At 41.9% G+C, this 27,338-nt stretch overlaps 2 protein-coding genes across 3 annotated transcripts in view; one reads left to right on the forward strand and one right to left on the reverse strand.

The window, feature by feature from the left end:
* Positions 1 to 626: 626 nt before the first annotated feature.
* Positions 627 to 18,565, reverse strand: htr7c (5-hydroxytryptamine (serotonin) receptor 7c). Its single transcript, XM_042101803.1, has 2 exons — positions 17,939 to 18,565; positions 627 to 2,256 (listed from the first exon to the last, which is right to left on the reverse strand). Exons 1-2 carry the CDS (start codon positions 18,400 to 18,402, stop codon positions 1,497 to 1,499), a joined length of 1,224 nt encoding a protein of 407 aa, XP_041957737.1. The 5' UTR covers positions 18,403 to 18,565; the 3' UTR covers positions 627 to 1,496.
* Positions 18,566 to 21,565: 3,000 nt separating this feature from the next.
* The window catches only part of piwil2 (piwi-like RNA-mediated gene silencing 2), a 34,589-nt gene continuing 28,816 nt past the window's right edge, over positions 21,566 to 27,338 (forward strand). The window contains exons 1-5 of one of the 2 annotated variants that reach the window (XM_042101802.1): positions 21,566 to 21,781; positions 21,978 to 22,063; positions 22,559 to 23,030; positions 23,134 to 23,233; positions 23,462 to 23,582. In XM_042101802.1, the coding sequence (XP_041957736.1) occupies positions 22,593 to 23,030; positions 23,134 to 23,233; positions 23,462 to 23,582 (659 nt within the window). In that variant the 5' untranslated portion in view covers positions 21,566 to 21,781; positions 21,978 to 22,063; positions 22,559 to 22,592. The remainder of the gene's footprint in view (positions 21,782 to 21,977; positions 22,064 to 22,558; positions 23,031 to 23,133; positions 23,234 to 23,461; positions 23,583 to 27,338) is intronic. The other variant, XM_042101800.1, reaches the window with a different exon arrangement.

Below are 27,338 nucleotides of genomic sequence, written 5' to 3' on the forward strand. Positions count from 1 at the left end.
ACAGACACAATGCATGTATTCAAAACGAAGTTACAGCTCAATTAAGATCAAAACAATCTATATGGTCATTTCCTGTCATAATACCATAACAGCAGGTAGCAAAACCTGTTTCAGCCATAAAAATGGACAGCTTTATAGGCCATACTTGTACCTGTAAACATCACTGCACTAATAAAAGTGTTGCCACACATGACATAAAGGCCAGTGGAAATCAGCATGCTATAAAACATCATGACTCTGCTGCCCGGCCACAGCTACAGCCAGTGTGGGCACACAGCTCTACCCACCCCCCACCTTTCACTACTGCCAGCCTGTCAACATTATGCGTAATGTTGAGTAAGTTCGGATTGTGGAATGTCGGGGTTTGGGGGGTTGCGTGTCTTAAATCCAGATTAGCACAGAAAGAACAGGTATTATTCTGAGTGAAATCTGAATGTATACAAATCTGAATGTATACTTTTGAACTTGAATGTATTATTGACAAGCTCTATCTTCTCTTTGAAAACATGCTGCAGGATAATCCTGGCTTATTTAGACCCAAAAGTCTAGAATGGATTTGGAAATTGTCTTTAGATTACAACATACAATAATAAAAAGAGGACACAGGCTACTTTAACAGAGTGGATTTTATCTACACAAATGCAAATAAAGCAATGATGCAACAGTATGTCGCTGATATTATAATATAAATGCTGTTAGATGTTGTTTCAGAAATGTGTGTTGTTTCAGAAATGACACTGAAAAGCTACATACATCAGTGGCACAAGATTTGTATACAGCATATGGTGTAAATACATTTACAAACATACACATTAATTTGGAAAAATATATGTACACACTACGAAAACAATATATTTAACTGCCACTTCTTGATAAACACATTTTGGATGATTTGCCCACAGCAAGTTTTGGTGTGAACTAAGACCTTCAACAGTTTGGCAAATGACCTGTACTTACTTATTTGTACTTACATTGTTTGCTCTATGCTTAAGAGTCCAAGGCAATCTGTGTGTGTGTGTGTGTGTGTGTGTGTGTTTGTGTGCGCGTATGTGCTGTTGTTTGTGTGTACGTTCACGTGCATGCATGCTCGCGCCCGTATGTGTGTGTGCGCGGCCGCACTTGCCTGTGCATTTGTGTTTGTGTGGAGCATACGGCACACAGCCTTGTCATCTCCAATAGCCCATCAAAGACAACTTCTGGTTGCTGGCCTCCAAAAATAGAACTGGTGACTCACAGGGACACTGAGGTGATCATTCTGTCTGCGCGTCGCTCTCTCTCTCGCTCTCTTTCTCTCCCCAAAGAGTCCGCACGGCCTCCCGCTCCTCCGATAAATCAGCGCCGCTTTTACCTTTTCATCCCCAGCTGCACAATCCCCAGAGTCTCCTCTTATTGACTGCTCTTCAGTCTTGACTCTGAAAAAACAACAGCAGCAAGATGACCCCTGGGCCCCCCCCCCCCCTCCCAAAACATGTCTGTCTCTGCTGGCCTGGCGCCATCTACACTTTTAGTGCCTCGTGCACCCCCACCGCGGACAGGCGGCGGTTGATGTTGCGGTAGCGGCAGCGCAGCAGGTCACGGTAGGTGGAGCGCAGGTCGCGGTTGAAGAAGGCGTAGATGAAGGGGTTCATGAGCGAGTTGGCGTAGCCGAGCCAGAGGAGCGTGCGCTCCAGCCAGATGGGCACGCAGCTGCACTGCACGCCGCAGACGAACGGACGCACGGTGGTCAGTATGAAGAAGGGCAGCCAGCAGACGCTGAAGACGCCCACGATCACGCCCAGTGTGGTGGCCGCCTTCTGCTCGCGCTTGAAGATGGAGATGTTGTGGCGCTCGCGGCTGAGTAGCCGTGAGAGCGCCACGCACTCCTCGGCCATGCCGGACGCCACCGGCCCCTTCAGGCCCTGCATCTTCAGCGCCTCACCGGCGCCTGCCACCGTGGCCAGCTGATCGCCATGGCGCTCCGAGAAGTGCATGGAGCGGTGTTTGGCGCCGCTCTTGCGCGCCGCCTTGAAGATTTTGTAGTACATGACCAGCATGACCAGCATGGGGATGTAGAAGGCCACGGCCGTGGAGTAGACGGTGTAGCCCAGGTCCTGGCTGATCAGGCACACGCCGCCCGTGTGCACGTTCTTGGCCCAGCCGCAGAACGGCGGCAGCGTGATGGACGCCGACACCAGCCACACGCCCAGGATCATCTTGGCCATCAGCTGGCCGTTCTGACGGGCCGGGTAGGTCAAGGGTCGGGTGATGCCCAGATACCTGTGACAAAAAAAAACAAAAAACACTGGACTCAGTAAAGGCCTCCGTAACGTCTCGCAATATCAGAGAAGGTGAAGAGGTCAAGTTCAGAGCATCTGTATTCAAACACTGAGCCAGCTGCACTGAGTCAACAACTCTGTGACTACACATGTGGATTATTGACACCAGATGGTTGAGAAAGCACCAAAACACACAGGGGCCGACATTTACTGAGTCTGGGTTCTCTCACTCTTAGGGCCATTTCATAGTCTATGCACACTACGCAGATGCAACTGCATCACGCTGCTGATGCATACTGGGAAATGTGTTTTTCATGCTATTTCACAAGAGCCATTTCACATTTCCGATAGTCCACGTAGCTTGCGTAGACTATCAAAAGGCTCTTAAATACCTGTGTTTACCACTGCATGTGTAGCTTACATAGGAACATACAGCCCCTTAGACTGAACCCACAACAGAAAGATGCCTCTCTTCGAGCACTTAAAAACCCATTCCAGAACCACCTGCAGGCTCCTACTTTCTCCACTGACCTCAAAATTTGCAGGGCCTCCAACCATATATATCTCAAGCATTCCCTGTTGTTCACATCAAAGCTTTATGCAACATTGAGTTAGCTGAGGGGGCGTTCCTGTCAGCATGCTGTCAGGTTTAGTGCAACCCTCAGTGACTCTATGAGGGCATGTAATTTCTTTCACTGTGGGAGACTGAAGAGGTTATGAAGAGGCAGCCCCAAAGCGACTCAAGGCTTTACAGTAAATGAGAACTTTAATGGTTCCGAAATCTAGCAGTCACATACGCTATTTTTAAATTGACAGATCTCAGCCTCCGACAAATTTTTTTTTTCTTCAAGTAAGATGGAGGTTGGTTGTCAACCCTATTCTAAAAAGACACAGGAACAGAGAAAGCTAAATGAAATGTCAGGTATAATATCAGGAAGCCTTATTTTCAGCAAGATCACAGTTTCAACATAAATAGGAAGTATATACTGGGAAGTGATACATTAGCCACGTTTAAATGGACACTTTTTTTGTCATTCCAATTAAACTATTCCGGAAAAAATTATACCGTCAAAAAAGTATAGCGTCAAGCGCTTTAGAATTTTTGATCGGAATATCCACTGTTGCCTACTTTTCCTTGAGAAGATACAGCAGGCAATCCGATTGACCATATACATGGCTGTTCAATCGGAATAGGAACGGACTACACCACCTCTTTCATTCCAATTAAAATTCAGATCAGGCATTTTTATTCCGATTGAGGTGTTTATATGAGAATTTTTATTCTGATTAAGCCGTTATTCCGTGTCTAATCGGATTAAAAGCGCACATGTAAACGTGGCTAAGGAGTCACCCACATACGTATGTATGACCAATCAAATGCATAGTGTATGTGTTACATAATTCTGTTTCAGTAACATACAAATATGTAACAAATATGACAAATATGACATATGCACACAAGACACTTGTGTTTTTGCTTCAATACCTATGAATATTTCTCCATATGTGTTCCAGATCCTCCATCTGTTACCTCCAATACAGATCTGTTTTCATCCAATAAACATCCTCTAATGCCTCCAAACATTGAAACGCCCTAAATGCAGATACATTGTGCGACCATAATAAAGATGGAGAAGATGGGTTCAACTCACTCCTAGGTGTCAGTCTATTCCGCTCTCTCTTATCTTGTCCCTGAAGGCCATGATATGGTCTCTACCTCACTGACTCCTGCCAGGCCTAATGGAGAATCCATTTTTATGTCGACTAGACATCGCCCTCGATGTGAACTTTTTTTTCTTACGCAAGCACCACTCGGTCTCTGCCAAGGGCCATTTGTGGACCCCATTCACCCAGAGACGCCTTGTATTGAAAAGACGGTGAAATATTTAAACGGCTGATGCACTGGAACAGCCAGAGAGTGACTCTATGGAAGCAGAGCAGAGCTATAAACGGGTATACAGACTGTGGTTGTTAGGCTGCGGCTGTGTAATCTAATGGACAGGTATATTTCCAGGCTCCCTCTCCCTCTGTCTCCCCTTGGAACTTTTTCATGTTTGACTTCAGGGCTCCTCTCACTTAACATCTATGGCGTCACTTTGAGCTGCCTTTGTTTGCCTACCTCATAGCACAGGTTGAGGTTAAGAGGGGCCAGCGGTGAGGGTAGTATTGAATCCGATCTCCATCATCTGATTCTGCACAACGCCTCCTTTGCATAAACTGTGAGTCATCTTTAAGTGGCTCGGCTTGATCTGGGAGGGGGGTGACCTTGACTGCACCCCACCCTCTCCACAAATGCATCCGTGCAGCTCTGCTCCATCAGAGACATCCCTGATGTATAACCTGTACACACACCCCTCTCCTCTACCCACAGTTCCCCATGGATCCTCCTGCGTGCATGCCCTCTGACACCAGTGAGTTTTATTTACGCTCCGATTGAAATTCCTCGATAGTGAATTCCCCTGGCGTCTTACAGATATGGACTCGGCTATGTGCTCAGAGGACTGTGAATGACCCCTGCCTATAAGATAAGTGATAGAGTGTCCAGCACAGATTTGTGCACTCACAGTGCTGTGCTGGAAAGTGCTAGTTTCTGGTTCAAGATAACACCTCTAAGCTGCTCTTAGGCATGTACAGACTGAAAATGATACATAAAGAGCAAAAAATAGAACCAGGGAAAGTGGCCAAAAGTGCACTCTGAAGTTTACTTCACGTGTTGTGTTGTGTTGTGTTGTGCTGTGCTGTGTTGTGCTGTGCGTGTGTGTGTACATGCGTGTGTGCACATGTGTGTGTGCATGTGTGTGTGCATGTGGTTTACATGCATGTGGTAAAGAAAAGTGCCTGTGTCATATAGCAGCTCTGAACCACAGCATTAATAAGAACTGTCAGTCTTGCACCTAGCAGTAGGGGTGAAAAAAGGCCAGAAACAGGGTTTAATGCATAACATACTGCCAGTGTTCCATCACAGCAATAACTACTGCTAACATGTAATTTGTCCCCACAACAACTTTGTTTATTCAAGGTCTTTTTATGTTTGTGCGGTTCATACCCTCATATTGTTTCTATGGGTGAATATATGGTATCAACAAGGGACTGTGTACACTTGTTATATACTGTGTGTTATGCCTCCTGACTAGTGACCTTTATGGTACAATGCATATCTACCAGATGTCCCTACATGTGTCCTTAAGAGAGATCTATACTGTAGATAAAGGTTATTCTCAGATAACATAAAACCATACTAGGTCTCCATCATATATGTTCTGGGTATGCTGAACAAACAATTACATGTGTTTAACCACCAAATACATGCTTATTAGATTATGAAAAACAGTTATGATAATAACTGATAAATTGTAAAGCTGACCATGAGTAGTGTGGAACTGCAATCTTTACTCAATGTAGAGTAAACAATGTCCACTGGTAAAAATAAATAAATAAATAAATACATCATTTTTCAAAACATCATTTGAACCTTCATTTGAATACATCAATAAAAACATCATTTGAACTCCTGATTAGCTTTTGCCATCTTAAATACATAGCTCTTTATTATAGATGTAAAGGTGATTACAGATGTATACATACGTACATGTACCAAATGTACCAAATTCAGTCTTCAACAGCAATCAGGCTATTTTGACCTATTAAACCTTTTTCTGTCAGCTACGTTTGGTTCACTAACAAGAAGCTGTGGTCACACCTAAGCAGGTCAAGTGATGTGTTACATTTCCAAAGGCAACATGCTGTCTCCACTGAAAAGTGTTCCATTCTGTGCAAAGCTGACAGCTTAGATTAAGTTGCCAGATGTCTACTGTCCACCATTGGAAAACAGGTTTATAAGACATACTGGGCCAGATGTATGTACATTTGCGAACGTAGCGTTATCAGCGTCATGGACACACCGCAGATTGCGAACGCTGTCAGACCCAAGTTTCCGTCGTATTTATCAATCGTTCAATCCTTAGTGTAAACTACGCCTTTCTCTGCCCATAAACGCAATTTACGAACGTCCACAACTGAATGGCACCTGCACAAGCGCAGTTGAAATAAGTTAACTGATGACAACATTAAAAAGAATCAAACGTTTAGCGATAATGAAATAATACAATACATGATAAGATGTAAACAAGCAGGGAGATAATGAAGATCAGTAGGCTAGGTCTACTCAAATTACTTGTGCACAAGGAAAGTTTAATTGAATGACGTGAAAGTGAAAGTAAGACATTCGAAAGGCCAATGAAAGTTGAGGTTGCTTTTGGTAAAACAAATACTTTCACCACAAAAACTGGTGCTCTAAATAGCGATTCTGTTGTCTTTGAAATGTTCTCTTATTGACGCATTGAACTGCCATTTGGATTAACACCTGCTTTTACAAGGCGGAAGTATTTAGGCGCAGAAAAGACGTGCGCTTTCAGGAGCAGTCTTTGTACATACAGCGGAATACATAATTAGGCGCTCTTTACTCTTCCCCTCCCATCTTTTTATGCTAAACTCCCACTTTCCCCTGGATCCTCCCATGAATGCATATGCATGACATGACAAACGCAATCTGCCACTTTCAGCTCCCGCGACAGGCAGTTTGCGCTTTTACATCATTGCGGCCTGTTTGTACATACTTCGCAATGATTTTACACGCACATTGAGAAACAAATACGCCTGAAGTGGGCGCAAAAGCGTTAGCACATCTGGCCCACTGTCTTCTCCTTGTGTTTGCCCAACAGGGGGACTTTACAAGCAGCCATTCTATTACAGTAGACGGGTGATAACAACTGATGTTTGTATCAAATCAGGTTGAGACTTGTATGTGTCAACACATAAAAAGAAAGCTCTAAGCAAAAGTCAAGATTGCTTACAGTTCAATATTATATGTAAATATGCACAAAAGATAAAATGAAATCAATAGTCACAAACATTTTCAATGTTTCTAATTACTATCACTAGGCTATATGTGTAGTTTCACAATCAGGGTAAGCGTATTGTTTTACAAGGCCTAAAATTCAAAAGTTTTTGAAACATTGTGTTGTTGTATATTATTGTATATTGTAAAATATATGTAGGCACCGGCTAGAACAAGGTAGCGATGGAGTTTCTCAGACATTCGTCATGACAGAGCCAGCAAAAAGAAGTAGAAAGCAAGTAAACTGTTGTCGGAGGAACAGGGAAGAGGAAAAAAAACAGACTGACCGATTGAGGAGTGTCGTAAATCATATACTCTGAGGCTGTAGGGGGAGCTCTGCAGAGAAACCTGCGAGCAAAAAACTGCATAGTTTCTCTTTAATCTTCTATATGAAGTACTTCCTCTGTTAAATATGCTCAATTATGTAAACATTTCTAAACTTCTAAATTTGGCTTACATTGCAAATATCTGCCATTTCTGTTAAGATTATAACTCTGTGCTTTTTTCAACATGACAATTGTAACATATCAAAGACTGACCTGTTTTCTAAAATTGATTATGATGTGTTTATAAGATTAGGTTTATAATAAAACATCAATTTGATGATGATATTGACTAAAAAAAGCCAGCAAATTGTACTTTTTGCACTTTTAATAAAATGCTCCAGGTGCTGCTAAATAGTTATATAATAATAACATAATTACCCAGCATAGTCACATAATTTGAGGTACACAAAATATGAAACTGGTCATGAAACTATCCATATCAAGAGTAATATTCACTAGTCTAAATCTGACCATGAATTCTGGATGTGAAAGTAATGAAATATCACATGCTGAAACATCCCTGTGCTTAATCTACGTATCACACAAGCCCTGGAGAGCACTGCCAAGAACTGTGTCTGCCATGTTTCTGGGTAATTGCCTATGAAAATAAACCCACTCCCGGAGGTAACTGCTTTCTGATTCAATTAAAATCCGGACAGATTTCTTACAGTCTATCAAGGGATATTCAGGCAATATATTTTATCTACACTATCAGTACCATTAGTTGAACATGCATTAGTTGAACATGCATTAAAAAATTTGTTTTTTTTACAGAGACATGAGATGGAGAGAATCTTTCAATCTTTTAAAATTTCTAACTTGATTTGTTGATGTGATTATCTACTTGGTTTGGAGAGACAACAGTGTCTGTAAAAGAATCCCACTGAGAATCGTTAAGGATTTGCATGCACATTGTTTCCTGTTCTGAACACTCTCACAATCTCTTCTTTGGTCGGGGCCTAGCTTTTCAGGCTCCACATATCAATGAAAGTGGGATTTATGAAACATACAGAATATTAAAACAGATGCACTTGTATCAAAGGTTTGACCACTGGCCAATTAATCATCTGCTATGACCTCCATTCGGCAAAGTTGACCTCAAAGTGATCTTTCCTCTAGAGACCAGATAAACATGCTCTACACTGGATGCACATTATGTCCTGCCCTACACATCCACAGTAGACTAAATTCATCTTAACACACATGTCCTGATTGCCATCCAGTATAAGTACAGGATGCAGCTCTTTGACACTTATGTCAAAGGGGATATGAGAATAGCTCTCCTTAGCCACAGGCCACCCTAGTTAATATGATGCCAATCTAACTGACAAACAAGCCTTTACAAAGAGTGTGGTAGTTCACTAGCATCCATCACACCACCCCAAATTGCATTAACTACACCCTACGCTATGACCAGAAACATATTAGCCCCCACCAGAGCACTTTCCCGCAGCACAAAGAACTGATGGACACTGGCATCAAGGTTTATTTTTTTGCAGTATTTTCTTTCATGTGTTTGCTGAGAAGAGCTTGGCTTTATTTTGAATGATGTCACATGGATTGATGAGGAGGTCATTGTAAAAAAAGATTCTTGAAAAATGTGATGGGATCAAGGAAATGGCATGAGGTAGAACCTGATAATCACAAAACCTGGGCCGCTAAATGTCACGTTTACAGTGAGGGATCATCTATCTGATAAGGAGGATCATTAACACGTTTGCATCATTCAACCGGATGGGGATAAGATGGATTAGTGCCCAGGGAAATAGAAACGCTGTTTGTCCCTGCACTTAATAGCAGGTTGTGTAAGCAAGAAGAAAGGAATTACTGTAAAGCATGCCTTTGTTTGCAACAGCCTAAAAGAGCACAGAATTTTTTACTTAAAAACATGTGTAGAAATAAAGGCCTAAAAACTGTGTACGTGTGGGAGTGTGTGTAAGAGAAAGAAAGAAAGAAAGAGAGAGAGAGAGAGAGAGAGAGAGAGAGAGAGTGTGTGTCTTAGTGCACATGTGTGTGTGTGCATGCTTGTATGTGTTTTTGAGGAAGGATTAACACTGATGTAGGTTAATACTTGCTTGAGGGAAATACTGCCAGGATAAGGTAATGGGATGACAAGATAATATGTCAGACAGCGAGTGCATGTTTTCCAGTATTTCTCTGTATGTGTGTCTGTGTGTGTGTCTGTCTGTCTCTCTCTCTCTCTCTCTCTCTCTCTGTGTGTGTGTGTGTATTGCTCACTTGCTGACCAGTATGTGTGTAACAACATGAAGTACAAGTAGCGAGACTTTATTATATACTTTACTATATTTTTGAATCAAAAAAAGGTTTGGGCTTTCCTTTTTTGTATACTCCTTAAACGAATGAATACAAACCATTCGGATCACATTGACAGCACAAAAAGAGAGGTGGATGAATTAATGGGGCATAATGTAATCAAACAGAGCAAACTTAGCCTTAGTACAACAAATGAGTAAAGTAAAAGTTGTAAAAAGCCTATCATGTTGTTAAATTCAGTGAAAAACAAATACATTACTCAAATTTAAAGGTGTAAATATATCCTTAAACAAGCCATCATACAAGACCACTGCATGAATACATTGTCTTTAAAGAAATTACAGTTGTGCTGAAGAGTATGATGCACAGTGGGCCAGCAAGATCAGAATATCAAAGGTCACTCAAACATCTAAATGTGCCTGGAGCTATTATTCCACCATATTAAATATCCTACCCAGCAAGCGACATTCTAAATGTCCTAATGTCTGACAACATTAATGTTCACCCAAACATACAGTACTCCTCCATCCACCATGCGGACAAATAAATGAGCACAACATAGCCAGGTCACACACTCACCCTGCCTTGACCTGCCTACAGCTTTCACTTTCTCAGCCCAGTAAACATGTCCACAGGGACCTCTAATTGAAGCAAAAATAGGCAACTTCCTGTGGACCTTGTGAGGCTGTGATCAATCAGTGAATAATAATTATGCAAATGATTATGCCAGTTTCGCAGTTGCAGGTGAAAACTTCTAAAGGACCAATTCACTTTGACATCACTGCTGAAGTAGCTATACCAAAATATCCTAATGCAGACTAAATGTATGCTTTCAGTTCATCTTTACGAAACTGGCATAATCATTTGCATAATTATTACTCACTGATTGATCATTGCAACTGATTATTTGATCACTCTATCAACAATCCAAACAGCTTCAGTAAAAACTATTTTCAGTCATAATCTTGACATTCTGCCACCTGAATTATACAGAAACTTGCTTTGCATAGCACAACACACAGAACCGTGTGGCTCCCTGTTTCAGTCGCCCACTCAGTCAGGTGACACATTATGTATGAGCTCCACAGTGAGACATTTCAATTACGATTTCTTTCCTTCCTACAACGGCAATGCTTTTACCTCTGAGGTTAGCTGCATAATTCCCTTGCAGAGCGAACTCTTACCAGGCGTCCATCTGGTGCTACAATAAAAAGGGGGGCACGGTGTCACTGTACCAGTATACGCTTTCGCACACTCCTGACAGAGCGAGGAAGCCCATGCCACACTGCATGGAAAACCTGTTATCCACCACTAATTTAGAGTCAGGCAGTCATAAGAGTTTCTTTCTCATTTGCAATTTTAATGTGATCCGTCTAAATCGCAATGGGCTACTTACACTGAATATTTCCTTTTTTAAACTGTGTGTGAGTTTGGGGGGTGGGGGGGGGTCATTCCAAATGCCAATATGCCTCTCAATTTTATGTGATTCCATCATTGTTACTGGGCTTTTCACAGTTTATAAGATAATATAATAGAATAGGCCTAAATCAAAATAGCTTTTCCCAAGATGATGTCCACATGATAACACACAAGGATCACACTAACCTAGAGCTCTCTATTGAGAAAAGGTTAAGACATTCAGAGAATTCCACAACTATTTGCATTTCCTAACTTCATACCCTGGCCCTCATTTCACTTCACTCAAAAGCTCCCCTATGCCATTCTCTGAGAGCCATTGTAAAATATTAATCTTTCTCAGAGGCTAATGTCTCAGAGAGGAGGGGCCCACTTTCAAAGGTCTTTTTTAGCTCCAGGATTGTTCTGTGTTCGTGCTGGTCTTGAACCAAAGTGAGCGTTGTGGTGGTCCATTTGTCTGCCACCTTGATTTGGGACATGAGGGTATGGATATTGAGCATGAGGTTCAATTGTGCTTACTGTCAAATATGTTGTGTATCCTTAAGGCCCCGACTTTCACAATGAGAGTCGTCATTCCTCACTGTGTTTGGGGAACAATTTAAATATCATTACGGAAATGCATTGAACTATCAAGGTCTATCTTTTTTAAGGAATGTTTGGGGAATGGTAATATTGACTTTACATGCTCCATCAGTTACTGTAAACATTCCTGATATGACATCCTTGATATCACCAGCAATTAGGGGAAGCTGCGTGTTTGCCAAAGAGAAACAGACATAATTTGTTTATTCTGCATCCACAAAACCTTCAACCAGGCACTTCAAATACTAAGTATCATCGCACAGCTGTTTGCAGTTAAGTACAAATGTGCTGAGGCCCTGGAGATATATTCATGTATGGTTTGTGGGGCTGTGTGAGTGTATGATAATGGGTGTTAAATAAAGAACTACATTGTTAATGAGGATGATGGATCCATATTATAAAAAAAGATGCTTTATTGTTAATGCGCAGGACACTAGGGATTGAACTGACAGCTATTATAATAGAGCTATCGAGCAGCCACATTTAAATGCTGTGAATGTCACAGTTAAACTCCGCCAATTGTTCCTCCTTCATATTAAATCGCATTGTTTAAGGTCGCATCAGTCCAACTTTGAGGGCGTCGCCATTAGTTTAGCGCAGAATATATTCCACTAATGAGGCATTATGAGGAAGACAGGAGGAAAGATAATCTGATCACGGCAACCACTACCAGGGTTTGACTTCATTGAGATGGCTGAAGAAGAACACTCTGATTGATCACTTGCATTTACTTCATTCAGCTTTATTGGCAAACACATTTAACACTATGTCTGTCTACCCTTGAAATTGGGAAGGTTATCAGAGAAGATGACTTAAAGGAAAAATTCCGGTTTTTAGCACTTTGAGTCCCTTTTCTGGTTTGTTTTGGATGAACTAGAGTGGTGGACACCGAAATTTTGACAATTGGTCCTGTTTCGACTTTTCTGACTCGTTTTTAATCGCCTTTGACTGCTCAGGGTGGCTGCCAACAGGCATACTGTAGGCTACTCAAACATGTCCTAAAACAACCCTTAACGTTCGTTTTCAAAACTGTGCAACTCACCGAGTGGTTAGTGGTGTTCGTTGATTATTAAAAGCAAATATAACGGCGCAATGTATGATTTCCAACCGTCTTATTTGCTAGGCCTATTGTGGAACTATTTATTCAGACACCTCACAACCGCGTATAAACCGCTCAATATTTGAACCTGAAGCATAGACGGTGGCGCAGTAATATAAATGTGCAATGAGTCTTCCAACAGAAATCAATATGATTTTACAAAATGCAAAATAAAACACGTCAGAAACTGTATTTCGCTATGCTACTTGTTTTGGAACATCAACGAACACCACTAACCACTCGGTGAGCTGCACAGTTTTGAAAACGAACGTTAAGGGTTGTTTTAGGACATGTTTGAGTAGCCTACTACAGTATGCCTGTTGGCAGCCACCCTGAGCAGTCAAAGGCGATTCAAAACGAGTCAGAAAGGTCGAGACAGGACCGATCGTCAACATTTCGGTGTCCACCACTCTAGTTCATCCAAAACAAACCAGAAAAGGCACTCAAAGCGCTAAATACCGGAATTTTCCTTTAAGTCAATATCGGTGAATTATTATGTAAGCCGGGTGCATGTGTATTCTTAACTCCAACTAGTTCAGTGGTCCCCAAACTTTTTCTTCCGAGGGCCAGCTCACTATGCCTGGCTCTAAGAGAGGGCCAGAGACTCATTACATTACATTACATTACATTACATTACATTACATTTGGCTGACGCTTTTTTAGCCAAAGCGACTAACAACAGTAAACAGTTTAAGTTTTAGAGCAATTCTCAACAATTTTAGGACAATTTATAAAACATTAGAGTACAGTAAGAATAAGTGCATCAGTGAGTGCTGTTTTTAACAGTTACGTGTCAGTTTAAGACGGCTGGTGAGTGCTAGGATCAGCAAGACTTGTTGTAAGTGTTGCTATGAGGAGATGTTCTCTAAAGAGCTGGGTCTTCAGGAGTTTTTTGAAAATGGAGAGGGATGTCCCTGCCCTTGTAGGAACTGGCAGTGTGTTCCACCAACGAGGAACAACAGATGAGAAAAGTTTGGATTGGCCTGAGCGTACCGGTGGTAGAGCTACAGTAGACGTCGTTCGTCTGAAAAGCGCAGCGGTCTGGAGGTAGCATATGTCTGTATGAGGGCATTCAAGTAGGCGGGAGCAGAACCGGAGACTACTTTGTAGGCAAGCGTTAGAGCCTTGAATTTGATGCGGGCCGCCATAGGTAGCCAGTGTAGCTGGATGAGCAGCGGGGTAACATGTGCCCTTTTGGGTTGGTTGTAGACCAGGCGTTTTGGATCATCTGAAGTGGTTTCACTGCGCAGGCTGGGAGACCTGTCAGGAGGGCGTTGCAGTAGTCGAGTCGTGAGATGACTATTGCCTGAACCAGAAGTTGGATAGCATCTTGAATCAAGTAAGTCCTGATTTTCCGTATGTTGTAGAGTGCGAAACGGCATGACCGGGCGACTGAGGCAACATGATCTGAGAAGTTTAGTTGGTTGTCGAGAACAACTCCTAGATTTCTTGCAGTCCTGGTAGGTGAAACAGACAGGGAGTCAAATTTGATGTTGATGTCGTGGTGTATGGTAAGTTTAGCTGGGAGGACCAGCAGTTCAGTCTTTGAGAGGTTCAGCTGGAGGTGGTGTGCCTTCATCCATGTAGCTATGAGTCTGTCTCAATTGGTGTACTTACGTGAGTACTGTACACTTTCGTGTAGTACACTATGTGCACTGTGTGCTTACTGGTGGAGTGCACTTCACGGAAATGACGATCGCAAACATCGCGTCCTCAACTCGACAGTGACATGGTCATACTGTGTCAAAACATGAACCGTTTATGTTATAACTTGCTTGTACCTCCGTAAAGTCTGTTTTCCACTGCTGCTGCTTCAGCTTTGTCAACCGCGATTTCCACGAGTTTGAAAACGCTCCCTCCCCTTCCGCTATTTGGCCAAGATGGCGTCCGTTAAGGGCGAAAAGTGTCCAGCGTTGCACACTCAGCTTTTTGACCGTTATGAGTGCACCATCCGGGAACTTGCAGCGCCCTTCGTGTCGTTGGAATTGTCAGTGTGAACACCCTCATGCACTCAAATTAGGTATTGTAAGTGCAGAAGTACGCGATTTGAGACATAGTCTATGTCTGAGAGGCAATCCGAGATCTGTGCTGAGACCAAGGGGTCATCAGGTGGAAAGGACAGATAGAGCTGTGTGTCGTCTGCATAGCAGTGGTATGAGAAGCCATGCGAACGGATAATCTGTCCCAAGGAGGTGGTGTAGATAGCAAAGAGAAGGGGACCCAGCACTGAACTCTGGGGGACCCCTGTGGTGAGATGGTGAGGTGCAGATAGCTGACCAAGCCATGATAAGTCAAACGAGCGTCCTGTGAGGTAGGATTCAAACCAGGAGAGAGCAGCACCGGAGATTCTCATGTTAGCGAGTATAGAGAGAAGGATGCGGTGATTAACCGTGTCAAAGGCAGATAAGTCAAGCAGAATGAGTACTGATGACCGAGCGGTTGCCCTGGCTTCTTTTAAGGCTTCTGTTACAGACAGCAGAGCCGTTTCGGTAGAGTGGCCGCTTTTGAACCCAGACTGATTTGGATCCAGAAGGTTGTTCTGTGAGAGGAAGTCAGAGACCTGTTTGGAGACTGCTTGTTCAATGCCTTTGGACAGGAAAGGCAGAAGTGAGACAGGGCGGTAGTTCTCGACTTGAGCAGGGTTGAGAGAAGCTTTCTTAAGTAACGGTGTTAACCGGGCCATTTTGAACGCTGTTGGAAATGTGCCGGAGGTTAGCGAGGCATTGATCACATGTGTGATAGCTGGTGCGATGGTCGGGCTGATGGACTGAAGTAGGCTCGTAGGTATAGGGTCCAGCGAGCATGTGGTAGGACGGCTGCATGTCAGGAGTCTAGCTACTTCATTCTCGGAGAGAGGCGTGAATGCTGAAAAAGATGTTCCAGCAGTCCCTAGAGGTTGTAGGAGTGCGGTATCTGAGTCGTTCATTGGAGACAGGTTCCGTATGTTGCGGCGGAACGTGACCATCGGCTGAGGAGCTGGAGGCTGTTCTGTCAGGCTGACGTTGAATTGGATGAAGAAGTGGTCAGAAAGATGGAGAGGCGTCACCATGAGGGTGTCTGTGCTGCAGTTCCGAGTGAAGATCAAGACAAGCTCTTTGCCAGCTTTGTGAGTCGGTGGGGCTTTGAACCAGTTTGAGGTCAAAGGAGTGGATCAGGGCCAAAAAGTCCGCTGAGCCTGGGACATCTAAGTGGATGTTCATATCGCCGAGAACAAGAAGTGGACAGTCATGCTCAGGGATGGAGGACAGCAGAGCGTCAAGTTCGTCCATAAAGTCGCCTAGTTGGCCTGGAGGGCGGTAGATGACCAGCACGTAGAGTTTTGCTGGGGCGATCACTGTGATGGCATGGAATTCGAATGAGACATATTTGTTTGAAGGCAGTAGCGGGGTGAATTTCCATTTGTTGGAGATCAGCAGGCCCGTCCCACCTCCTCGTCCAGATGGGCGAGGGGTGTGGGATAGTGTAAGGTTAGTGGAGAGTGCAGCCGGGGTGGCAGTGTTCTCTGGTTTGATCCAAGTCTCAGTGAGAACAAGGAGTTCCAACGAAAGGTGGTTGGCATAGCCAGCTATGAAGTCCGTTTTGTTGACTGCAGATTGACAGTTCCACAAGCCCATGGAGAAGGAGGTTTCTGTAGGTGAGGACCGTTTAAGGTGCTGGAGGTTAAGGCGATTTCTGCCCCTTTTGGCATGATGCCGTTTTCTGCGATGGCCGGTGATAACAGATATGGTGGAATGGCACATTTCTGCCTTTGTTGGCGCCTGTGCTCGGTGAACTTGCACAGGTAAACTTGCTCGTCTTGACCGTGTCCGTCTTAAACGAGTACGGCTGAAACGAGGGCTGACGCTTATGCTTACGCTTCAACAACAGCCTCTATTGTTATGCTGACAGGAATTGCATGCAGCAATGTCCTCGTGTCTCACTAATGATGAATCAGCGTAGATCTCCCTCTGACGTTCGCACAGCTTAAATTGTTCAAAAGGGTGTTAATTACTGTCAACTGAAAGTCCGCTCGCTCACACCGACCGAAACTCGCAGTTTCAAGTAGCCTCCTCCCTCAGCTGTTCCCAAACGCCCAGAGTCCAATTCTAAACAATTGGAGAGGATTGACCAGTAGTAGCCTATGTGTTCTTCCTTTCTCTCTCCCAACTCACTGCAGTTGTTGTCTCTTGTTGACTCGGAGTAGGCCTATATCAACCATAAATAGCTTAGTGCTGTGAACAACAGCAGTCTACCTTAGTTGAATATTCTATTACATTTAATCATAGGCTACTGCAATTTAATACCATTGCTAGCTGTGTTTATGTTGCCACCATGCCATATCAGTGTAAAATGTAGCTCAAATGAAATAATACTAATAAAAAGACTGTTTCTTTGCATACATAGCTCAAGTTGTGAACAAGCAATATCCTACAAATATTTTAAAGTTATCAAACTATGAGAGTTTTATGAAGTGCTGGCAAACACATCTGAAATGACCACCATTCTAACTTTCACTCACCTGATGAGAACTTTGAACTCTATATGAACATTTGAACGTGTGAATAAAAAAAAAGAAACAGCGCCAAAACAAAAAGTGTATTACATGTGTACTGTTAAGACTCGCCATAGAGAATGAATGGGGAAATTACTAGGTTAGAGAGGGGGCCACCCAAAATGAGTCGTAGTTTGGGGACCACTGAACTAGGTGATTGTCTCCAGATTAATTTATCACAGAGATGTCAATAGAGGTTTTCAAACTAAGGGTCACTCTAAGACTTAATTTTGCATTTTGAAAATAATAATATTCTGCATCGTATTGTATGCAGTTACTTGTAACCTAAAAGTATAATCAATGGCCAATGCTGGGAAACTGGTATCTGAGAGCTCACCTGAATGTCATTAGGGGGAGCAGTACATTAACTGCACAGCAGCTGTATAACTGAATGATGTGCACTGCTCACTCCAATAAAGTTATTATTATTAGTGCATTAATACAACAATTACAATTCCCTCATGTCCCCTGGCTAGTCACATATGTGCAGGAATTATTTTCACGGGAGACTTTACAAGGAATTCACAGAAAGCAAATATATGATGAAGTCAAACTCACCTATCCACGCTGATCACACACAAAGTCATTATAGAGGCTGTACAACACATAACATCCATTCCGATAAAAATGTTGCAAAACACCTCGCCAAAAAGCCATTTGCCTCCAGTCAGGTCTGTTACTATAACAAATGGCATAACTACAAGCGCCACGGAGAGGTCTGCTACTGCCAGAGATACCAACAGATAGTTTGATGGCTGGCGCAGTTTTTTAACCACGCACACTGCAATAACTACCAGAGTGTTTCCCATCACTGTGACCGCTGTGATGATAGCCAGCATAGTCCCAATGAATATTTTCTCCACCGTGTCAAAGTCGAGTAATTGCTCCCCGCACGATTTGTTCTGCATGATGGAGAGGTTTCCCGTCGTAACAGCGTTGTAGCATGGGTGTACGGTGTTGCTGAGAAGTTCAGAATCATTCTCCCTGCTTTTAAAAGTGAGATCTACACCTGAATTGAACATTACGGCATTGAACCTCCAGTGGTGTTGAAAAGGACATCTCGCCAACTACGCGCCCCCTTGGAGCGCATGCTTCACTCTCTCATCTTTGAAAATGTCAGTCCTATACTTCCAGTACAAATAAAAAGAGTTTCTGAAACAGTTGGTAACAACAAACTAAGGTATACAATATAACACTGTCCCTTGATGTGATGTCTGGAGACGTAAGAAGAGGTGGATAATGCGTCATTCTTCTGAGAGCTTCGCTACGGTGTGGTGACGTCCGGAGCACCATACGAAAGTGGAAAGGCAGGGAATCACGCGGTACTCTCCGCGCAGAAAGGAATACTGCGCTTGCCACGCATTACGACGTTCAGTGACATGTGGTCATATTTCTTGTGTGGCACACCATAACACTCTGTTATCAGATATGATCATTTAAAAAAAAAAAAAAACTTGAGGGTGAAAAATCCATATGCCAGGGAATGCTATCGCAATTGTCCACACACCAACTCCAGTTTAAATTCAGTGGAGAGGGTTTACTGAAATTCCAGTCGCACGAGTTCATTATAGCCCCTGCCCCTATTTTTGTCTTACTTTTTAGCTTTGTCAAATAGTTGCACTGGAAAACAATAATAAGATTGACATACAAAAAGCTGATTTTGGCAAACAGTTTGACCACTCCAGCAGTCTCTCATGAAAATGTGTCCACATTTTATGTGAAAAAATAGACACAAATCTAAAGGAAACAGATATGGTTAGACTACCGGAAAAGTACCAGGATGTGGGAACCTTGTTTGTGAAACAGCCATGCTTGATGACCCTTGGGGTTCTGGTGACCATGCATCCCAACACTGCAGCTGTCATTGCTCTGTGTGTGCTGGCAACAGCAGCCCTCACTGGTCATTAGACTCTTTCCAACCTGATGGACAGAATGGTATTGATGTTTGTCACTGCAGATCAGTGATGGTTATGGTTATGTGTTTTCTTTCCCAGTCTCAGGATAAACAGCAATTGCAGGCCAAGATGCACACTGTTGTATGTAAATCATGCCATGCAGGTTTTATATTTTTATATCACCGTAAACATGTACATGGACAACCTTATTCTGATCCCTCAAGATTGGGTCACAAAAGGAAATTTGCCCATTTCCAGCCTCAGTTTTCATTATATCCACCCCAATGCCATAATCATGATATACTTTGAAGGGGACATTTCTCCCCCAATATTCAAAAATGCTCAAAATGTCCCCCCAAATACCAAGACATAAATTGTTAGGCTACAAAAGTATCACTCACTGTTGTGAAAAATAATCACTTAAAGCTGCAGTTGGCAAGATTTTTTTTTATCATATTCACTGAAACCGACACTATGCTGTTATAGGAAAAAAAACACACTTCTACCTCCACCTAGAGCATGTTATTTGTTTTGTAAAAATCCACAGCTCCCGGTTCTTCTGGTCCAATCAGAGCAGGGCTGTGTGAGATCTGACTGTCAATCACAGTCTGGTGCAGTCTGGTGCGCACTGACTCGATGAGAAGGTGCTCAGTGGTATCATTTTCTATTTTATGTGACCATATAATATTAAAATCAAAACAATAGCACCCTAGACAAAGCTATTTTCAACTAGATGAGTCAGTTTTTGCTCCTTTACTCACCCCATGCCATCGTCTCTCTGCCCAAAATTGAATCACCCCCCCTCCCTCTCCTTCTCTTTAGGCACATGAAAGCACATGCAGGTGTTGCACAATCAAGTTTTTGAATGTTTGCTACTTTGACCACAATATCTGGACTTATTTTCTATACCAATGCACAGATTTATGTTCATATGATTATAGTGATGGTTGTAATTTGTTCATTTGTTGGCATAAGATAGAATGGCATATTAAAATGGGAAAACATATAAGACACTATTGTTTAAATGAAAGCATACACATATCACCCCATGCATTTATAATAGAATGGCAGGAACTGCACATTTGTTTTTCAGCCCTGTCCCTTGTTTACAAAAATGTCTGAATATTTTAATGAAATTATGTATATGATGAAATCCTCAAAGTCTTTGCATTTCATGTTGAGGAAAATGTTCATATATTGTTGATTTGTCCACATAGGTTTTCAGAGTGACGAATCTGCATTTCTGCCTCTTGGATACCGTTTTCATACCGGTGCTAGTTAGTTGTGAAATGTATTATCTTTCACATTACAAATTCTCTAACTTTTTGTTGCCCCCATCCCAACTTTTTAGAGATGTGTTGCTGAAAGGCTTTTGAATAATTTATTAAAGGTGGTATCTATAGGAGACAGTTGAATTTGTAACAACAGATATCAACAGATCAAACAGATACAGCTATTTGAATACATTTTCATGAAGCAACACTATGCAACTAACAATTTGCCACTTTTTGGGTAAGCTTTTATCAGCCAACTAGTTATCATGTTCAAATTCATTTTGATTATATTATCATTCAAAGGACAAATATCCTAAACATTCGTTCCCATCAGCCATCCAGAATGCACAAATCAGTTCTTTGTTCTGAAAGAAAGCCTTTCACGGCATGGCATTAGGATATCGCCAAAAGACACCAGTTAGCATGTTAGAAAGCTTTTAGCAGTGCCAGTAGGCCTCTGGGTGGTGTTAGCAAGATTTTGCAGCATGCCTTTAAGTAGCTATAGCTCATTTTGGAACAAATTTCAATGCTGCTTTAAATGTTCAATTCCAGGTCATCATGGCATGTTGTTTCGATATCAAAAGAACCCAACTACCTTAAAATCATGTTATGAAATGTAGCCTACATTTAAAAACACATGGTTTATAAAAATACCTATTTGTAAAAAAGTGGGGCTATAGGCCTCAGCTATCTGTTTTTGCAAATTACCTCTGTTTTTTTGTTTTCACATCAAAGTGTTTCTTATTTATGCCAACACCACTCACAGATGGCTTGTCCCGAAAATCTATAGATTTTTGTTTTCTTGATACTGAGCGGCCTGCCTATATATTTTCATAATTTAAGTTGTGCTTTAATATTTGTAAACTTATTTATTTTCACCAGGCTCAAGTAGGCTAACGTAATTTTGTTTGTAAAGGCTCATTTAGATTATTAAATTGGTAACTGACAAAAATGCAGTGCTTGTGTTAGTATCATGTTCTTTTTTAAGAAAAAAGAGGGAAAACAGTCATCTGAAGTACCTGCTGTCTGCTTGTTTGGGTGGTGGATCCATGCATCCTACACGTGCAGCTCTTGAAGTGAAGTTTTTCCTCCGGGTCTCCCTTTTCTCTCGCAACGGTCTGTCAGTGCACAGCACATCTTGGTCTTACCATATAACGGGTCATCAGAGCTTCATTAACTTTACAGAGACATTGGCACAGAAGGCAGAACGACAAGGAAGTACACGTGTTCAGGTATGAATGATGTACCAGGTTGTGTTGTGACTTGATAGATGGAAATATATACATATTGTTGCCATTTTGCCAATTTTGAGACCTATTTTACTAGACAAACATTCTGCCATAACGTATTTGGCAAAACGCCGAGCGCACCTGATCTGACATCTGTTAACGTTAGACTTCTGACACGTGCCTTTCTCCCATGGTTCAGAAAAGTTAGACTGTTGGCATTAGATACACCTTTATTCATTTAAAGTGAAGAATTGTGAGAAGCCTTACCGTCTCTCTACTTGCACCGTAAGTATACCACATAGGCGTCGTTTTTCTCACCTTTGGTAACATTATAGATAAAATGTGGAAGATGGCTAACTAGCATGTTAATAGGAACGTGGCATAGCTAGTCAGCTGTTTGTGCTGCACCTGAGCAGCTAGGTAGCTAACTTACAAGGCAGCTGTGTAATATGGAAAGGACATCTTTTAAATTTGTTTTAACATTTTGTACATTATGCGAAAGACTTGATCACATCATCAAACTGTTCATTTATTTATGGGTAAGGTGTGGTGGCGTGTTTGCATCAAAAACATGAATCCTACACTTCAAGATTTATGTGAAGATTTCCGATTAATGTTAACTAGCACTCAGTATCTGGCTTACAGTATGTCACACTAGCGGCAAGTTAAGCTCCAGTGTGCCATACTGTATTTTCATGTGGAATAGTAGAACTAATCACTATTCTATATCTAGTTTGTGAAGTCACGAGTAGCGTGAGTTTCAAGTTAATTTCTTTGCAGGTGTGCCCAGCAGTTACTGGATCGCACTGAAAACATGGATCCGAATAAACCACCATTTCCTGGAACCCCTGGTGCAGTCCACAAGCCAGAGGAAGCTCTCATTGGCCGTGGTCGCAGTCTGTTACTGCCACCAGGAGATGCAAGCTTTGGGAGAGGCAGGGGCTTTGAGCTCATGGCCAGTGCACCAGGTGGTCAGTTTGGTAGAGGGTTGATTTACCCAGGCAGTGAACCCTCTACAGGACTAGCAAGGGGACTGCCTTTGCCTTCAGATGATGGAGGCATGGGCCGTGCCAGAGGGCTGTTTCTTCAAGCTGTTCAACCATCAGTAGGGCTTGGCAGAGCGGCACTCCTTCACGTGGAACCCAGTGTGATGCCAACTCCTCTGGCTCAGCCCGCTAAACCAGATTCGCCTCAAGGCATGCCATCACTGCAAGCTGAAGAGGAGGAGATGGCCAAGAAAAGCCAAGAGGAGGTACATTTCAAAGATTGTGTCATTATTGTGAAAAGTGATTAACATAATGTATTGGCTAATTATCCCTCTGATCCTGACTGTCACAAATGATTTTTGACCGAAGGTCGCAGTGACGACTCCTGGCTCTTCCCTGGTCTCCATGTTCAGAGGCATGGGCATCGAGTCCTCCCGGACCACCTGGGGAAGAGGAATTATGCCTGGGGGTGAGCCAGTTTTGGTTTTAATGACACAAGTTCTGTTCTGTTTTTAACAAAGTGCAAAATAGTTTTAGGTAGTATTGATATTTGACTTTGAGTATTGTCAAACTAATGTTAAAAGAATGTTTGTCCACTCACAGAACAGATACAGGCTTCAGTTTGAATGACATTATGTAATGATGTTTGGATGTAGTAGCTATGGCTGCATAACATTCTAAATTGTTATGTATGTAGTGAGTAGAGGTGCAAGAGGAGATTTTGGAGCAGAACCTGTGACACCCCAAGTGGGTGTAAGCTCAGCCATCGGTTCCGAAGGAGACGGACCAGTGAAAGAGGAGATGGGCCGTGGCAGCAGGTACATACTGATATATACTCATATAAGCTGAACAACTAGCCTACAGTAACTGAAAGCTTACTTGTTAAATATATTTCCTGAGACATGGACTGGTTTGGTCATAGTTCCAACAGTGGTGCCTCTTCCATGCCTACACATTTAGGCTACTCAGTCCATGTTAACTTTGTTATGGAAAATGGAAATTAATCTTCATAAACAAACCTTCACTTTTTGAGAGATGGCGATGCCTTGTGTTTTATCAGGCCGTAAAGTTCAGGCACTATGTGTGAATTCAGACATGGGTCGGGCCATTTAAGATTTGAAAATACATAACCAAGGTAGGAATTTCACGACGGCCATGGCCGTTGCCGCTTGCGTTGGCCGTGATGCCTCTTTGAAAATCAGAGGTTTACGGGCCTTGGTGCCCCCTTCTTTCAATATTCTGCTTTGCGTCTGACTAATAGCGATATTTATTTAGCCTATGGCCTGTCAAAATAATCTTAGCATTCACAGCGCAAATTAATTTAGTCTTTTACGCAGTGGAGAAAGTGACAGCGCACGGCAAGAATGAAGTGCTTCCAAATTCACCCATTCACTTGAACTACTCTCGAAGTAGCCTATTTATCACACAGACATCAATCAATCAAGTATCACATCACATGAAAGAGCTTTTTCTCAGTCTTTTAAACGATGTTTGCCGCGGTGAACGGTTCCCTACCCATCCATCTCGGTGGAATACTTCACGAACCCTTCATTCAACACATGCCCCCTGTACAGTTGGCCACTCCAGAGTAATCCAGTTTTGAATTTGCAGCAAATTTCGAAATGCATGGACGTCTCCAAAATTGGGCTTTAAGTTTTACAATGTGTTAAAATTATTCTACATGATTTCATAACGGGCCTAATAGAAATAAATAGTTACAAATATCGCCTAGATATCGGTAAATCAGAGGACCGCTGACTAAGGTTAAGTAGCCTTAATGATCACAAAATGCTAAGCATGCATCTAGGCTATTTGAGTTTCTTAAAGCTGAGCTGTGCTTAAATAGTTCAATACATGATTTTATAACAGGCCAAATATAAAATAAATGTTAAATATAGCATAGATATCTGTAAATATTAGATGATTTACAGTTCTATGTAATATGTCATGTTTCATGTTTTTTGTAATGTTTCATATAGTGATGCAGGTCTACTGCTGTGAATAGGCTAAATACAACTTTGATCATTTTTATAGCCTACTACAGTATAGTTAACTTTGGCCTTGGTGCCCTGACATGTGGCCTTTGTGCCCCCCACCAAATATGCCCAACTGAAGGCCAAGTGGCCTTGCCCCTAAAATGATGAAATTCCAGTCTGTACATTTGCCTGTACATAACTATTTAAGGCACAGAAATTTTCCTTGCTTTAAGCCCTGTATGATCGGATGCATTTCTACCATCCTAAAATTAAGAAATATCATTTTAATTGGTGCACCCAACACACTAAGGAAGGACCACACAGACCCAATGTTTTTCTTGTGTTTTTTCCCCCACCTACATGGCATCACAACAGAGTGAAAATGCACAAGCATTTTTGCATAAAAACCTCAAATACACTACCAATCAAAAGTTTGGGGTCAGAAATTTGCCGGTAGTGTAAATACACAGGACACTACAGTGAAATCTAGATATTTTTTCCCATATTCTTGTCATGATATGCAAGTTTGTTTTTCTCATAAGACACTCTGTTAAGTAATATTTTTATCTTTCACCAGGTTTATAAATATAATCTTTACTCACATAATGTTTTGGTTTTGTATGTTTTTCATTTTATCAGACAATTAGGCGATGGCCCAGTCAGAGGTTTTAGCTTTCACAGCACAGAATAATTTATCAGCATTACATTACATTACATTTGGCTGACGCATTTTTAGCCAAAGCGACTTGCATATGTCAACTATATTACAAGGGATTACATTGTCCCCGGAGCAACTTGGGGTTAAGTGCCTTGCTCAAGGGCACAACAGTGGAAGCCGGGAATTGAACCGACAACTTTCAGGCTACTGCACGCTAGCCCAGTTCCTTAACCACTACACTACCACCGCCCCACTACACTACCACCGCGAATTACTGATTCTTGCCGTGGTCAGCAAGGTATACGTTTTGAGCACCACTCTAATATTAACATCCCGAGTTAAGTGTCTGGAGTAGGGTTAGGCACCAAAACTCGTTTCCAATAGGTAACCGACGCCGAGGCAGACAGTAGTAACGACATCGAATAACAACGTGGATTTCGGTGCCTCATTTTAATGGCACAGTCTCTGTCGTTTTTTTTTTTTTTATATATATATATGAGGCATCACTGCACATCATGCGCCATCTGTAGCATCTTGCACCACATTCAATATACAGTTAGCTAACATAAACACTTCAAGATAAGCTTAAAGCAGAGGGGCATAGGCTATTGGACTGTGTTTGACCGCTCATGTGAGCCCATGCCATTGCCAAGTAGCCTACTTTAAAGCAATATCACAAGCTCTTGTCAAAATCTAGCAAATAACTACACACAAGCAAAAGGCTATGAAACAACACCAACAGCCTAGTTTACAAAAAAAACTTGCTACAGTAATTTCCTGTGTATTAGCTGCATTGTGTATAAGCCGCAGGATAGCGTTTCATGCAGGTTAAAAGAAACGAAACCATATTAATACCATATTAACTGGCCCCGTGTATTAACCTCATAGCTGAAGAAGTTTTGCAAAATCAATGTATAAGCCGCGGCTAATAGTTTAAATTAGTACAAATTACGGTAATGCGCTAACTGGCGTCTATTTAAAATGTTATCAGCAAAGTTGTATCGTGAAAACTGTTTCAAGGTATGTTTTGATAACTTCCGAACTACATAATGACATTAATATTTCATATGCATTAGGCCCATATAGCATCACAATGAATTTGAAGCTAAAAGTTTGCTTGTAAAAATATAAATATGTATGTGACAAACATTCCTCTGCTGCATTGATATTCCCGAACTGTCAAAGAGGCTACGGAACCATCACCACACTAAATCGCTAATTAAGCTTCTCTGACGGGAGGTAGCCTAATGTTTTGCGCATAGCCTAGTTGCTGTTAAAATGCCTACTAGCGCTGGGAATTTGAAATACTTCATCAATGGCATATATAAAGTTAAAATGATTGTGTTTTAAGGGGGAAGACATTTGAGCATTTGAGAACACATTGGATAAATTTGAAAGCTGAATCCATAGATAAGACTAGGCCTACTTGCAATTGCATTGCCCATGCATGACCTGGCAGTTCCAAGGCAAGCCATTTGAACATTTAAAGATATCATCTGCACTGGATAAACTTTAAAGCAGAGGAAAGATTGATTAGGCTACTTGCCAATTCCTTGTGTGTGCATCCATGGTAAGCCATTTTACCTTTAAAGTTATTTAAAGTTATGGCAAGCTATCAGCAATTAGAATTATGCCTAGAAGCATATGTATTTAAAAAAAGAAACTACATATATAGTTCAATTTCATTTGTCTTATCAATCAAAAAAAGCAATTCATGCTTTCAACCACTGGTTTGGGCATTTTATTGTAAAAACAAAGTACCGGTTCAGGCACCGTTTTGACACAGACACCGTATTAGTATTGATTTAGCACCTGTATCGGATAAACCCCAAACGATACCCAACCTTAGTCTGGAGGCATAAAAAGAGGGGCAACGTTTGATTTAAAATGTCTGAGGATGTGCACAGTGCTTAAAATTATTTGGCTGTGTGTGAGACTGA

This window comes from Alosa sapidissima, chromosome 8 (assembly GCF_018492685.1).
Source record: "Alosa sapidissima isolate fAloSap1 chromosome 8, fAloSap1.pri, whole genome shotgun sequence".
NCBI classification, from domain to species: Eukaryota; Metazoa; Chordata; class Actinopteri; order Clupeiformes; family Clupeidae; genus Alosa; species Alosa sapidissima.